Genomic DNA, 16,501 nt, shown 5'->3' on the forward strand with positions numbered 1-16,501 from the left:
GAAAAAAAGCTAAGAATGATGAAGCTAGTGTTAACTCTGCAATAACAAATTTAGTTTTAAAAAGCATACTTCACCACATGAGTAGGTGCTGAGAAAGTATTTTTTTTGATGAGTAAATACAGACTTTACTTTTAGTTAAAAAACAAAACAAAACAAAACAAAAAAAACAAAAAAAAACCTTCTCAAACATAGTAATAAGGGTGCCCTGCCTAATAAAAGAAGAAACTGAATGGGTAGGAAAGATATGAAAGGAAATAAACACATTAGCCTGAATTGATTGTTGCTTGAGTACATTTTTATGGTATTTCCCAAAAGAGACAGTAAAGAAAGCTAAAAATTGAGCTAATTCACAATTAAGCTGAAAGCATATACAATAAAATCTATGACAAACCAAATAAGAATTTTGTGATTTGCTAAAATCTCAGGGGAACAGATATGAAAAGAGGAAAAATAGTTATTTTATTTCAAGTATCACAGTTTAAAATATTAGGAGTGTCTATTTATAAGAGCTCATTGGAAGTGGATTATCCTTTCATATAAAATTCTGAGGTCCATATGGGATTTTAATAATGCATAGTAGTGATACTTTATTATAACACAAAAGATATCAGTCTCTAATCTCACAGAATGGTTTGCAAAGCAACTCAACATTCATTTCAGGAAATTAAAAAAAAGTTTATTACTTCAATTACTCAATAGAGATTAAGCCACAAAGTTAGTGAAACCAAAGATAATCGAATTCAAAAGAAACCTTAAATTAGGCAGGACTCAAGTCTCATTTATATATAAATACACACACACAGGGATTTTATTTTGGGTTTGGAGAAGACCTACACAAGTGGTGATCATGACAAATTCCATTTTAATTTTGGAACCATGCAGTATTTCTAAAGGGAATATTAAAGTTTCTGGAATATAAGATAATTTTTATACCAACCCTTGAAATTAGGCTGACGAGTCATACCAGTTTATAAAATATTTGTTTCCTTCTTGAAACATTTCAAAAGTATCTAAATCACATCATGATGTTAGATTCAAACTGAGTTTTCATGTCCTTTCAATTTACCATGAACATCAGAAGGATACAAAGCAAATGGAAGGGAAGAGAGGAGAGAAAATATCCAAATTGATACCAAAAAACAAAAAACAAAAAAAAAAAAAAAGGAATTGAAAGCAGAATACATTTCTGTATTATTCATGATAGGTAAACACACTGATAAATTTTCCTGCAAGAAGGCAAAAGTTAAACTGTTATTTGGCACTACAGAATAACCACTGGTTATGCAATTATACCTACAACATTAAATAAATTGTAACTCTAGTTGACTAGTGACTTAAGTTATTTAGATATCAGAAGGATATGGACATCTTTGTCACAAACTTATCATGCAAGTCCTCAGGAGGGGGAAAGGTTTCCAAATCTTTCTCAAGCTGTTGAAGCTGCCTTCCCATCTGCTTCAAATTCTTTTCCAGCGTTTCTACAGAGACTAAAAGAGAGTATATTAAATGCCTTGAAAGGACAAAATTATAATATATAAAAGGTAAAACACTCTAGGAACAAAATATTTGTGAAAAACCTTACAATAATAAAGTAAGAAAATTCCACTAAACACAAAATAAATGTCACTAATTTGTTTTTAAACCTTTAGATTTTCAAATGCAAAAATAAAGGAAATTTCATATTTTAATAAACATAAGATGAAATTTAGGAAATGCTCACACAAACCACACTTAATAAAGTTTTGTTTAAAATTAGGCCCCTTGACCTCCATAAACATTACAAAACAATCAGTATATTCAGAAAAAGAGGGGTAAATACAGACCTTTAAACATTAAACTCATTTCAATATAATTTTAATATTTTTCAAAATCTTGATCTCGAGAAGAAACAATGAGCATGTGGAAAAGATAGGGGAAAAAGAGTGCTCTCTTGTCCAAGCTAATCTGCGACAGGAATGAAAAGGTATCAGAAGCTACTTGAGCAACATGTGGAACAAATGTCACATTTGCTTTACTGGTACCCTGAGCACAATCTGTGTTTATTATCTAACACCAATTTCCCTTCTTTGACTCCAAGTTGCTCTCACAGTGCACATGAAAGAGCAAATGGTAAAGCAGGGCACTAAGGCACAATCTGAATGTACTGGTCACCCAGCAGGATGTTTAAGACTCAGTGCCTAAAATCTATGTGTAATTTGAAATGACATCAAGAAAAAAAAAAAATTAACACTATATAAAGATATAGTGACCCAAATCAAATTTTGGGGTTCAGATTGAATTTTAGTTAAAAATTTTTCTCTTTTACTTCCATTACTGTGAACGATATGAAATAATGTTTAAAATACATAAAATAATTCTAACCATGCTACCATTTTTAGGCTTCCAATTAATCCTGAGGACTGGATATAAGTCAGATTTCATTTGTAAGAACGAGAATATCTTTGAAAGCAACCTAAATGCCCAACGAAATGGGACTGAGTTAAAAAAAATATGTTTATAGTCTTGGTTCAATAAAATGGAATTAGAAGGGAAGCATGAAAAACAATGTTGCGGGGATCCCTGGGTGGCGCAGCGGTTTGGCGCCTGCCTTTGGCCCAGGGCGCGATCCTGGAGACCTGGGATCGAATCCCACATCAGGCTCCCGGTGCATGGAGCCTGCTTCTCCCTCTGCCTGTGTCTCTGCCTCTCTCTCTCTATCTCTCTGTGACTATCATAAATTTAAAAAAAAAAAAAAAAATTTATAAAAAAAAAAAAGAAAAACAATGTTGCATAAGAACATGGAGTTTTGTTTTTTAAACTAGCTGTATGCAAAATAACATTTGCTATTCTAACATATTAACGGGTGATAATAAAACCTTGACATATTTTGTTATAAAATCAATTACAGGCTACTTTACAGATACAAGTTTTTGATTTTTTTTTTTAATTCATTTGCAGGGGGTGGTGGTCAGAGAGAGAGAGGGAGGGAGGGAGAGTGTGCATGAACAGAGGGAGGGGCAGAGGGAAAGGGAAAAGCAGACTCCACACTCAGCAGGGAGCAGGATCTCATTCCCCTGGGATAATGACCTGAGCTAAAATCAACAGTCAGATGCCTAACCGACTGAGCCACCCAGGCATCAATGCCCAATGAGGCCAATGAACGAATGAACTCTTCAGAGAACCTAGTAGCTGTCTGTGCCCAAGTGATGCTACTTTAGCCTTTGGCTCCTACTGTAGTGAAGCCTTTCTGAAGTTATTCAGGTGCATATTTTCTCATTAGCTTTTTGCTGCTCATGTTTCCCCATTCTGTCAGCCTTAAGTTTAAGACAATGACGCAGATAAAAGAGTACATAAAATATTTCTATCATGGCAGCATTTAGTGCATTAATTAATTCAATCTATTTAACTCAAGTGCCCAAATCTTGCTGTAGATGCTTCATGATGTTAACACATGGTTCCTATGCTATGTTCTTCCAATTTTATATGTTTGTCAATTATTCACAACCAAGACATCTATTTAATTAGGCCTGGGGTGTTTCATTTACTCTTCTCGTTTTCAATTTTTTTTTTTTTTTGCTTCTTTTTAAGTTCTCTATCTGCACTACAAGAAGATTCCTTTTGCTCTGCTAGTCTATTTGATCTCTTATCTAATATTTCGTTAGCATTCCCTCTATCATTTCTCAAGAAATCTTACAGTTGGCTCAGTCACTTTTATACTTCCTTAAACTAGGAAACTTCTCATTAAATAAATAAAAGTTCAAAAACACATAAAATCATTTTGAGTAAATATGTGCTCAGAACAGTTTATAAGCTGGACAGCTTTACTTTATGCTATAAATCAGGTTCAAAAAAAACCCATTAGTAGTCTAATATTAGTAGTGACAGTTGTCATGGTAGTGGTAGGGATAAATGTAGCAGTGGCTAAAATGTACTGAGTGTCCTGAGGTCCTGTCTTAAGCATTTTCCATTAACTTTTAGAATCCTCACAAGATAATCACGAAAATAGATATTGCTATTAACCCATTTTACAGATAACAAAACTAGAGTTCAGTAAGGAAAAGTCAAATAACTAAAAGTAGTAACGTCAGAATTTGAACTCAGGCAATTCCATTCCAGACTTCATTTTTAGCAATTTTGCTCTACAGAGATTTTATTTTTACAACTGCCACCTATCTGTTGGTAACAATATTTACGTACAGATGTGGCTTTCACACAATGACTGTCTTTTTGTATAATCTTGCCTGGTGCAGTCACAAGTAATCCACATATGGCCAAACCCAGGGGACTAGATGTAAGCATTCTGGACGGATGGCTGGGTGGCAGATAGATATGCTACCATATTTTTTAAATGAACATTTCAACTTAATGTGTTAATACACCATGGAACAAAACCACATGCTTAAAATATTATGTTTTCTTCTACTAATCCAATTTATTATACATACACATCGTATTTGGGAAATACCAAAAGAAACAACAAATAAAAGTCTAGGGGACTCCAATGTAACAAAAAACACAAGGCAAACACTGGGAGGGAATATAGTTGGATTCTTTTTTTTTTTTTTTCCTGACACCTAAAACATCATTCCAGCAGCTATCAGTTCTCCGATTCTCTGAAACCATTTGGGTCATCTTCCAGTTCAATTCTGACACTAACTACCTCGAATTAATGCAGACTCCAGGAGTTTAAGGCCTTTGCCTCACGAGACTGTCCTCACTTCAGAAGCTAATCACAAGACCCAGGGACCACCCATAACCCACACTTCTGACTACCTGGCTATAGATTCAGGGGTTTCAATGCCCCTCTCCCCATTTATTTTCCACAATTTGATGTTTTACAGAACTCAGAAAGCACTATACCTGCTATTACAGTTTTCGTGTTTTTTTTTTTTTTTTTAAGATTTTATTTATTTATCCACGAGAGACAGAGAGAGAGAGAGGCAGAGACACTGGCAGAGAGAGAAGCAGGCTCCATGCAGGGAGCCCGATGTGGCACTCGATCAGTGACTCTGGGATCATGCCCTGAGCCAAAGGCAGACACTCAACCGCTGAGCCACCCAGGCATCCCTGCTATTACAGTTTTATTATAAAGGATCCAATTCAGGAACAGCCATAGGGAAGCTATGCATAAAACAAATGGGGGTGGGGAGGTAGTATAGTTTCCATGGCTTCTATGGGTATACCCTAGCACCTCAATGTGTTCTCCAAAGAGAAGCTTCTTCAGCCTCATTGTTTCAGAGTTACTGAAACTTCATGTGACAGGCATGACTGATCAAATAAATAAACATTCGTTGGTGACTCAACTCTATCTCCAGCCCCTTTCCCCAGTCTGGATGTCAGAGGGTAGGTGATAATTCTAACCCTCCAATCACATGTTGTTGCCTCTGGGGAACAGGTCCTCACCTTGGAGCTATCTAGGGTCCTCCTCGCCCCTCATTTGCCTGGGTCATCTCATTAGCATACAAAATATACTTTTATCACTTTAGAAATTCCAAAGGTTTTACAAGCTCTATATCAGGAACCTGGAAAATGACCAAGTACATATTTTTAAATATGCCACATGGATATACAGAAGTACATGTCTGGAAAGAAGGCAAAATTCCAGTACCTGTGAGGAGGTGTAAAACAAGTATATTTTTGATTCATGAGCTGTGTTGCTCAGAGGGGTCTAACAGCCTGGGCTGCCCCTTGAAGAGCCAAATGCTTGTAATTGAACACAGAGCCATCCCCATGAGTGATGAGCACTTCCCAGGGTGATGAGAGAAAGGTTTAAGAAAAAAGCCCGTATGAAATTATCCTGTGAGCCTTTTCCAACTCTTTGTTACCCAGTGGGTCAGAAACTATCTTCTACTATCATTAGGATTTGAAGCAATTTCTCACTGGTTTAGTTTCTGTATCAGTGAAATGGGAAGAATCCTACCTCCTACTTTTACTTCATAGGCATTTCATAAAAGATCAAATGCTGTAACGTAGGATGAGGAGGATTTTTTTTTTTTAAGACAGTACATGATGAAGTGTGCTTCTTAGCACTCAATAAGAAATGAAATTTTTAAAGGCTGAAATAAGTAATGGTAGACTCAAAGACAAAGTAAAAAGAATCATCACCATCATCATCAGGCCAGGAACAGTGTTGTGGAAGTCAGTCTAAAAAGAAAAGTTGCTAATTTCAAGAATAAAATACTAAGACCATTTGGGGCATAGTCAAGCATTTCATGTTGATGCCATAAAGAGTAAGCAGTAGTCTTCAAAAACGCTTCTTGCAGCTACTCTACAAATCCCACTAAGCCATTATTTATGCTTCATCACCAGTCTCTGGTTACAGTATTTGTACATTATGCTTAAGAGGATTTAAGTGTTAAGTGACCAACTTTCACTGGTTTTTAAAATAAGGACCAAAGCACACTTGGAAGAGAGAAGGTATGTGAGCAAATTCTAGGCTAAGCATGCCTGGGCCAACCAATGGGTAAAACCAAAGAATATAGAGGAATTTCATTGGTGTCTTTCTTTTTCAGCAATTCTATTTCCACAGATAATTCCTTTATACATCTTCAAACATAATTTTAATCACACTGTTTGTAAATGTCAAGTTCCTTGAAGCCAGTGATTATATGCATTTTTTGTTTTAAAAATCTCAACTACAGCAAAGTGTTAAATTGTACACTCTCAAGGAAGTGTTAATTTACTGGTATCTTTGTATGTGACCTGTATGAATTTTATCTTTCCATGTTGTCACATTCCTTGACCAAGAAATTAATCTTATTTTTTTCATTCCTTTCCATTATTTGGAAGTAACAAAACATAGCTAGCATCAAATGAAATAGATTAGATTATTTTAAGGGCAATTTTCACTTTTGTGTTTTCCTCAGTTAATATTCAGTCAGATGGGAAGTCTCTCTGTCACCTCAGATGCTAGGTATGTCTGCCCCCAGGCAACTGTCCATCTGTAATCTCCACATCCCGGTGGGCAACAGAACCATGAATTGTGTTTCCTGTGGTAGAAAATTGCTAGCTTTTAGTCTTCCCTCTCCTTGCAGCCCTCAGATCCAATCACAACATCACAGCCATTTTACTTGGCAAACAGTTCTTAATTTCTTGCCTGCTACTTAAGTTCTTGCTCACTGGAGCACCATTCAAGTCATCAGGATTCTAATCTCTTCTCTGATCTCTGGTCTCTTTTTTTTTCTTCAGTGCCTCCTCCACACTGTAGAGGAGTTTTCAGACAAACACTAATTTAAAGATGCCCTTTCTCTGCTAAAAGCCAGCTAGGAAACCGCTCTCATGACAACGTTGAAGCTCCACCCACAATCTGGCTTGACTATTTCACATTCCGCTACACTTTATTCTCAGAGCAACATCTTCCTCCTAGTTCCCTCTCCCCACCCCTTTTCACACACTCTGTAGGTACTGACGCTGGAAAAAATACGTCTATGTGCCTTGTCCAATACACCCCTCCATCACTCCTACTCATACATGATAACAAGAGTCAAAATCTCTGGCTAGCCCCCTAGTGAGGTGCCTTCCCCACTCATCACACCTGGTAATTATCTCTATCTTTGCAATTACTACACTCCATTACTTTTATCTTTGTGTGTTGTCTTCCTCTCCCAAATGACTAGGAATTCCTCTAGGGAAGATACCATATTTTATTTATTTTTGTGTCTTCAGTTACATAACATACTGCAGACACTCCAATATTTGCTGAAGGAATGGATTTTGGATTTAGCTTTAACCTCTTGAGGTTAATAGAGTACATATCTAAAATCTTAAAATTCAACACACAGATTTGTCTTCAAGTGCCTTGTCATTACGATAATTATGCATTAGGGGTGTTAAGTATAAAAGTTAAAAGTCACAAGCATAAATATTTAACTTTAAAGTAATCATGAATATAGGCTTTCTGTAATGTGATGGCCTCCACCATCTACTAAGATTTTAAGAAAGGAGAGTAGAAAGTACATACATTTAAGTAATTTTTGCAATTAAGTAACAATCCTCTGTGGCTATCTCCTGAAGGTGCTGGTTATTATTTTATAACAAGCTTACTAAGAAGTGTCGCATTCATCCTTACATATATACAGTCCAGGGAAATTGATTTCTTTAAAGGATGCTTCCGTAACAACTTAGTACCGTAAAACAATTCAGACACGCAACCTAAATAAACTTTCCTGTGCTCACAAACACAGGTGTTTTGCAAGGGCAGCAAACTAGGCGTTATAGCATTTCAGGCTTCCAACCAAATAAAGGTATTTTATATAACTCTAAGAACATTTTATAAATGCAAGTTTAAAGAAAACAGCAAAGTAGATGGACAAAATGGAGAAGACCTCAGTAGCATTTTAAAAACCTCAACATCAAGTAGGCTTATAACAAAATCTAAGTCCTAGAAGAGCATTATGAAACCCATTATTATTTTGAAAAAGTATAGAACTGAAGCAAGAGGACAGAAAAGCACAAGCTCAAAATGAATTGCAGCTTGGTTCATAACAGGCAAAGAAGTAGTGGGAAACGAGGGGCCAGTTGTCCTCACCAAGCACTGGCCTTCCTCTGCTCAGCTTTTCTGCCATTCCATTGTTCTAATTCTTAATGGGACCCCTTATATTAAATAAATTGTCCAAACTTGCATTCCCTAATTAACTGTATTATATGCAATGAGAGTTTGAACGCAGCCCAGTGGAAGGTCTCCCTCAGGTCAGTTCAGCCTTGCCCTCTACAGCCTTGTCCTCTACAACTATGAAGAGGGTGTTAAGGTAAATCAGCTTTTTAGAAACCAGTAGCAGTGGTACATACAAACCTAGTTAACACACTATGTTTACCTCTACGAATCTGAAAATTCCTTCTCCAAGTAAGATGTTCAAGTACACTGTAAATATTACACAAAAGAGTTCCATCAGAGAGAACTTTGTCACAATATTCATAATGTCCCCTCAGGATAATGGTTTTGTGTGCATATGTATGGGAGATGTCACCACTTTTACCGTGGCCCATGGTTAAATATTAAGTACAGACTGGATGTTGTGCAAATTATAAGACAAATTTTCACATATGACTATGAGGGACCACACAGACTAACAAATCCTGGACTGCATATCTCTAGACCTGAAGAATTGCAAATTTTTTTTTCCTGCCTGTATCTTTCCCCTAAACTCCAACTGTCTGTTAAATATCTTTCCTTAATATTTCATAGGCATCTTAAACTCACATTTTCAGATTGGAACATATCTTCCTCCTTGAATCTGCTTCTACATCTCAGTAAATGATTGGTGTTGTGACTCCTCTTTCTCTCATACCCAACACACCCACTACTCTTGGTTCTACCTTCAAAATGTGAATGCTTCCCACCACTGTTGCTATCTCCTTCTGGCCTTAGCCAACATGCTTTCTTCCCTGGATGATTATTACAGCATCTGAGTGGTTCCACTGCTTCTGCCCTTGTACTTCTGTATTTTTTCCCCAGCACAGCAGTCAAAATAATTCTTTAAAAATAAACGTCAGATGCAAGTCTTCTACTCGAAACCTTTCTAATGGCATCCCATCTCAGAGTAAAGTCAAAATCTGTATAATGGTGAATCTGTCCTATAGAACCTGCTACTACTTTTCTGACCTTATCTCCTCACCTGCCCTCCCTCCCTCTGTTCCAGTCTCACTTCTATATCCTGGGACTTAAACATTGCTCTTCTCTCTGCCTAGAGCGCTTCTCTCAGACACCCAGATTGCATTGCCTCCTCCCTCACACTTTCTTCACCATTTTTCACAAAGGCCACCTTCTCTATGGGGTGTCCTCTGACCACCTGACCTTAATTGTGAAACAAAACAAAACAAAATAAAACAAAACCAAAACCCTGTCCTGGAACTCCAGAGCTAACCATCCTTCATAATATATATGGGCTTCTTCCTTTGGCATACATCCCATAAAATGTAAACTTCAAGAGGGCAGATACATTTCTTATGCCCTCATGGCTCTATACGGTATCCTAAATTGTGCCTGGATAGAAGAGGCACTCACTGTGGCTCTTAAATGGCTCTTAAAATAATGAATGAATCAATTTTCTTTAAGTCGTTGTTTCTTTTTTTTTTTCCCTGTCAAAGCCAAGTCTGATCCTTACTAACACAAGTGCCTAGCACATTGTTTGTACAGTGAGAATTTAATAAACTGTTTGGAAATAGGGTCCAAACATATCCCAAACTATTAATGAATACTAGTACTTTTTTTCCTTAAAATACATAGTTTGACAGACAGCTGCTGAGAAACTGTCCTAATAGTGATACACATGTTTACTGACAAAAGAGCCTCACTGCTGATCAATTTTAAATCTATACTTGAAGATGACCTCTGCTGAGAGCAGAGAGGAAGATTATTGAGAACATATCTTCTTTAGGTTTTTCTATGAAGGTAAATATCTTTTTCAATGTTTCTATCACATATCATTTATCTTAAGTGTTAGCTCATATTTCATATTTTCACATGGAAATGAAAAACATTTCCAAGTAACTAATTCCTTACCAATTCCAGGCTGGTAAATTTGCTTTTTTTTTTTTTTTTTTTTTTTTTTTTTTTTTTTTTTTTTTTTTTTATAACATGCAAACACTTACAGAAAAAAATCTGCTTCAAATTGTTGAAGAGTTGCTGGACCCTAGCAACTTTTTATATAGCTTTTTAATAGTAGAAGCTCTCTTTCAAAAGAAATCTTATTATCAAAGTTCAAAACAGGAAATAAAAATAGTGACTCAGGCTGAAGGAAAATTGAACTCATTTTCCAAATTCCATTCCCTTTGCTAGTGTGCTCAACTGGTGAAAATGCATTGTGTTGCGCATTTATGATCTGTACAGTTTCCTACATGTATATCAGTCTTTAATTTTTAGAAAGGTAAATACATTTTTCAATAACATAGATCTAAGAAACTGTAAAGCTTGCATAAGTTTCAGGCAAGACACAGTTGGAATCTGTTCAAGTAACTATTGAGAATACATGTTAAAATTATGTAATTATATTATTCACAGAGACTCATGTTTATCTGCATCATTAATGATAGAATAAGCAGATGTGTCAACAAGAAATAATCACTGAAAAGTAACAGCTACAACTATAGCAAATATAGAAAATATTAAAAAAAAGAAAATATTTATATAGTTCTTATAGTATGCTATTCAAGCTTTATAATGATCTACACATATTAACCTATAAACTCACAACAAATTTCTGAATTAAGTTCAGCTATTATCCCTGTTTTACAAGTAAGAACATTGAGACCCAGTGGGGACAAGGAACTCATCCAAGGTTTTACTTCTAGCAATGGGCAGAGCTTGGGCTGGATTCCCAATCATCTAAATTGAGAGTTTGTGACTACAACAGCTTTCCCCATAATATAATGCCTCCATGATCTAATAGGGATCACATTTTTATTTTGCCCACTGAAATGATTTATTGGAGTTATTGTAATTGTCACTACTTGTTAGTAAAAATTCCTTAAATTCAGAGGCATATAATGGATTTCAGTTTTGTTTTTTTTTTAAGATTTTATTTATTTATTCACGAGAGACACAGAGAGAGAGAGAGAGGCAGAGACATAGGCAGAGGGAGAAGCAGGCTCCTTACAGGAAGCCAGATGTGGGACTCGATTCCGGGATTCCAGGATCACACCCTGAGCCAAAGGCAGACGCTCAACCACTGAGCCACCCAGGTGTCCCATGGATTTAACTGCTTTAGTATTTGCATGTAATGCATGTAACGATGAAAGAAAAGAGTATTTCATAAGCTCATCAACAATAACCCTTAAACACCCAAACATTTCACAACATAATGCTAAATGCTTTCCATATATAGGTCTGTGTGACTGCACTTCACCATTTCATGACACTCAGATGGTGCTAATTTCCATGCAGTTATGGGAGTGAGAACAAGGATGACTAGAGGGAGTTAATCAGCCTCCCTCTCACCTCCAAATCCATGGCCACAAAGCACGTCAGCACGTGACTTATTTGGAAATAGGATCTTTGCACAAGGAAGCAGTTTAAGATCTCGAAATGAAATCACCCTGGATTTAGGGTGAGCCTTAAATCAAATGACCAGTATCTTTACAAAGAAAGGCGAGAGAGACATGGAGGAGAAGATACCACCAAGGATTGCTAGCAGCTACCAGAAGAAGCTAAGAGAGAGGCATGAGATGCCTCCTCCTTGAGGCTTCCAGAAAGAACTCATCCTACCAACACTTTGATTTCAGACTTCTGTACTCCTGAATAATTAGATAACAAATTCCTACATTTCTCCTCTTTAAAGGAACCTAGCATGTGGTAATCGGTTATGGCAGCCCAAAGAAACTAACACAACTATTATTTCAAGACTTTGCAAGCTGTGTACAGCCTGGTTTCTGGGGAGCAGTTGGCAGTTTTACCTGCAGCAGCTGAGCCACCCCATGCCTCTTCAACCAGCTGGCTACCTGTCAACCTAGTGAGCAGTGACATTCAGCAGATTGCGGTGAGGGAGTTAGTTCCATCCACTGCTTAGGCTTATTCAGAGTGTACAGATTTGTTATGTGAAGCTATCCTTCAGAAAGCTCTCATTCTGAAATTTTCTTTCATCCACCTTGTTTATAATTTTCCACTTCCTGTTACAAAACTGAGGCGCAGTAAACTTAGATGGCTTTGCAGTCAGCCAGCTAAGAGAACTCTAAGACCTTGGTTGTCACTGTTGATCCTGCCCTATTACTTGATGTCCTGTTACTTGATGTCAGCTAGGGCTCACGGGTGACACTGATAGAATTGTTCCAGTAGCTATTTCAAATCTGCAGCTGGCCCCAAATCTGCAAACACTGTAAACTGTTAGTTTCTTGAAAAGATTAATGCTGTATTGATGCCATTTTCAGTCTGCTAACCTCCAAAAAGATAGAGAGGGGTCTTCCTGATGTGTTTTTCTTCTTCATCATCATCTATCAGCCCCAGCAGCAGCCGATTCAGGAAATGTTCTCAGCTCAGTATCTCAAAAAGCAATCTTTAGCTGGAAGTATAGTTCCTTCATGCCTAGTGTTCTTCAGTGTCAGTCTAGAGAATCCTTAATCCTTCTGGGGACTTTGGCAATGGTCTTTCTACATTCCATTATGCTGCTTTTCAAATTAGTTTATATTCGCACAGAGAAACCATACAATACAACCTTATGTGCAAGTCTACAATATAAACTTTAATTATTTAAGATTTCATTTATTTATTCATGACAGACACACACACACACACACACACACACACACACACACACACAGAGACAGAGACATAGGAAGAGGGAGGAGGCGGCTCTTCAAGGGGAGCCCAATGCAGGACTTGATCCCAGGACCCAAGAATCACGACCTGAGCCAAAGGCAGACGTTTAACCACTGAGCCACCCAGGTGCCCTGTTTTCACTATTTCTATAGGATAATGCAAAAAAAGGTACAACCATCCATTCCACACCTCCCTTTCAGAAAAGAGTCAAAAGATAATTCAGAGTGTTACTAGCCTTTATTGACTACTTGCTTATAATAAAATTACAACTATTAAAGTAGCAAAAGAGAGGTAGGTGGTAAAGAAATATACAGAGGGATACAGCAAGTAAAAAAAAAAAGGCAAAATAGAACAAAAACTTAATATACCAGTATAAACAAACTCATTCCAAAAATAAAATCCAGGAGATACCATAGATCTAACCCTGAAATTAAATGTGAATACTCATGAATATATTTATTTAGATTGCCTCAATATTTCCTTATACATGTACTAATTTATGTTAGGTCTATTCAAAAAAGGAATTGAGGCATACTTGTAATTACATAAAGTCATGTGATAATTCATGGTTTGTACAAGAACCTTTGATATCCCAAACTTGACTACTAGTGAACACCTAACACAGCAGGTCTTTAACTGTTTCTTTAAGTGATCTGATCAAGTAAAAAAAATCATTCCACATACGTACTCTATTCTACCGTCAAAGACACTATAAGCAGCGGGGCCCGGATGGCTCAGAAGTTTAGAACCATCTTCAGCCCAGGGCCTGATCCAGGAGTCCCACGTCGGGCTCCCTGCATGGAGCCTGCTTCTCCATCTGCCTATCTCTGTCTGTCTGTCTCTCTCTTTGTCTCTTATAAATAAATAAATAAAATCTTTAGAAGAAAAAAAAAAAAAAAGAAAGAAACTCTAAGCAAGAGAAGTGCCTTTAGGGTATTCTATTAGCTTGCCAGGGCTGCATCACAAATGTCATGGACTGGGAGGCTTAAACAACAGAAACTTATTTTCTCATAGTTCTGAAGTCTAAGATCAAAGTGTCAGTAGATTTGGTTTCTTCTGAAGTCTCTTTCCTTGGCTTGCAGATGGCCACCTTCTTGCTGTGTCCTCACATTGTCAGTCTGTGTACGTGCGAATCCCTGGTGTCTATCTGTCCAAATTTCCTCTCCTTATAAGAATACAATTCACACTGGATTATGTTCTACCCTAAGAGCCTCATTTTACTTAATCGCCTCTTTAAACACCTACCTTCACATTCAATCACAATCTGAGAGACTAAGGATTAAGAATCCACATAGGAAAGGCTTGGACACAAAGGAGAATTCAGCTTCTACCAGAATATATTTTTGTGTTCTTTCTTGACAATTTAATTAAAGTGATACTCTATGTGGCTGTCTTCTCTAAGTTATTTTATTATAAACACCCCCCACTTTATTCTTTTAAATTATTTCACTATATTGACGAAAATGCACACAAATGAATATTTTCATAAAACTCTAATATCTTACAACTGACCTGAAATACCAGATGAATTATTTATCTCACAAAATTTTGAGGCCCCAACCTATGACTTCCCTGATATAACGGTTTCAAGTAACATAATGTTATTTATGTTAAGTCTATTGCACAAGTATTTTTATGTATTTACAGTATACACTTAATGTACAAAATGCAATTGAATTAATAATTAATCCTGAATATTGAAAATATATACATCAAACTAATACATTTTAATTGGCATTTTTACAAGCATATAGTATAAGAAGGTTAATGGGAGCCTTTGAAAATGCTTTTTGCTTGTTACAGCAGATGAATTTGAATTTTCAAACACTACGCATTTCCAGGTGGCAGCCACCTGGAAATGAAGCGTTCTAAGTGCTCACAGTAGGTGAATAAAAGATAAACATTTGGTATTTAGTAAGCCATTTATCATCAAATGTTGGAAAGTCACAAGGCACTGGAATTGGTGATGTATTTGAGTAGACAAATATTTGGGTCAGATCAAGGAGTTACTAGCTAAAAGCAAACAAATCATCTTAAAAGCAGAGAAGTCAATAAAATGGAGAGGACAAATATCAAATGTAGGATATCAAAGAATGCTCCTGAAAGCCAACCATGTGGAAATGGAAAAAAGTGAAAAATATCAGAAATGGGGAACCATTAAATCCACTCTGACAATACAAGGAAGGCAGCTCTTTCTTTGGCAGCCCTTTCAGTAGTTCCAGGAATAGTCTCTAACCTGGACTCTGAGTTCTTAGAGAGGTCTCAGATTTTTTGGAAAACATGAATCTATCTTGAAGGAAAAAGTAGAGCACACCGTAGCTTAGGTAAGGCTCCTCAGAACGGCCAGGAAAAAGCACAAGAGGGAAGGTGACATTTACACTAAGCTGCCTGCTGAAGGAGGCAATGAGGCAACATTCTGGGCTGCAGCCGCCACTTGCCATAAATCTAACTTAGAACTTACCACAGGGCTCTAGGTGACATGCTGAAGGCTGGAAAGGGACCAGGTGAATGAGAAGAAGGAAATCAAAAGAAAGGGTGCTAAGAAGGATTTTCTCAAGTAAGTAAAATTTGGGGAGGAGAGGTTACAGGAAGGAGAGGAATTAAGAGCCATGCTTTAGGGGTGTAGTATGGTCTCTGGGTTGTGGTGTTGCTGGAGATGGCAAAGACCCTGCTGGGTATGCACATGGGGAGCTTAGCAGGGCAGACTGGGGTGCTGATTTGTAAGTCATTAATGGAATGACAGTATTTAAGCCCTTGGAAACTGAAGAGATCACCTAAGGAGTTAATGGGAGAAAGGAAAAGAAGGGCTCAGGATTAGTCTGATAACACTTAGCAATACTAAGAGACTGAATCAAAGAGGAGGAGGAAGTAAAGGATCCTAAGGATGCAAGAGGAGCCAGTGAGGACATGCCAGTATGGTCACCTGGGTTGCACCATAATGCAGGAACCAAACCTTGGACCAGCGACAAGACAAGGACACAGTGTCAGGGGACACTGAGTTATCAAACAACACATGCTTATCAAATGAAGAGATGAGTAACAGACTGGACTTGCATGGCATTCCCAGAATTTAGACTATCTAGGCAAGAAGAGAAATAAATATACAGCAGAGATACGATGAACCTAAAAGAGACAGGGCTGAACAAGGTGACACTTATAAACTTATATTGGTTTTACTTTAATATGCTCCCCCAAATCCCCAGAGTTTTGTCATATTTTCTACTCATTAATAAAATACCATTCCAAGTTAATAATGAAGCAGGTTAATGTGAA

The 16,501-nt window shown here is 37.1% G+C and overlaps 1 protein-coding gene across 18 annotated transcripts in view; it reads right to left on the minus strand.

The window, feature by feature from the left end:
- The window catches only part of DIAPH3 (diaphanous related formin 3), a 508,102-nt gene that overhangs the window by 190,098 nt on the left and 301,503 nt on the right, over nt 1-16,501 (minus strand). For all 18 annotated transcript variants that reach the window (XR_005376327.1, XR_005376326.1, XR_005376328.1 and 15 more), the window contains one exon: nt 1,363-1,487. Coding sequence is in view for 14 of the 18 variants with exons in the window: in XM_038569687.1 (XP_038425615.1) it covers nt 1,363-1,487 (125 nt within the window). In the remaining 4 variants the exon portion in view is untranslated. The remainder of the gene's footprint in view (nt 1-1,362; nt 1,488-16,501) is intronic.

The sequence above is a fragment of the Canis lupus genome, chromosome 22 (assembly GCF_011100685.1).
Source record: "Canis lupus familiaris isolate Mischka breed German Shepherd chromosome 22, alternate assembly UU_Cfam_GSD_1.0, whole genome shotgun sequence".
NCBI lineage: Eukaryota > Metazoa > Chordata > Mammalia > Carnivora > Canidae > Canis > Canis lupus.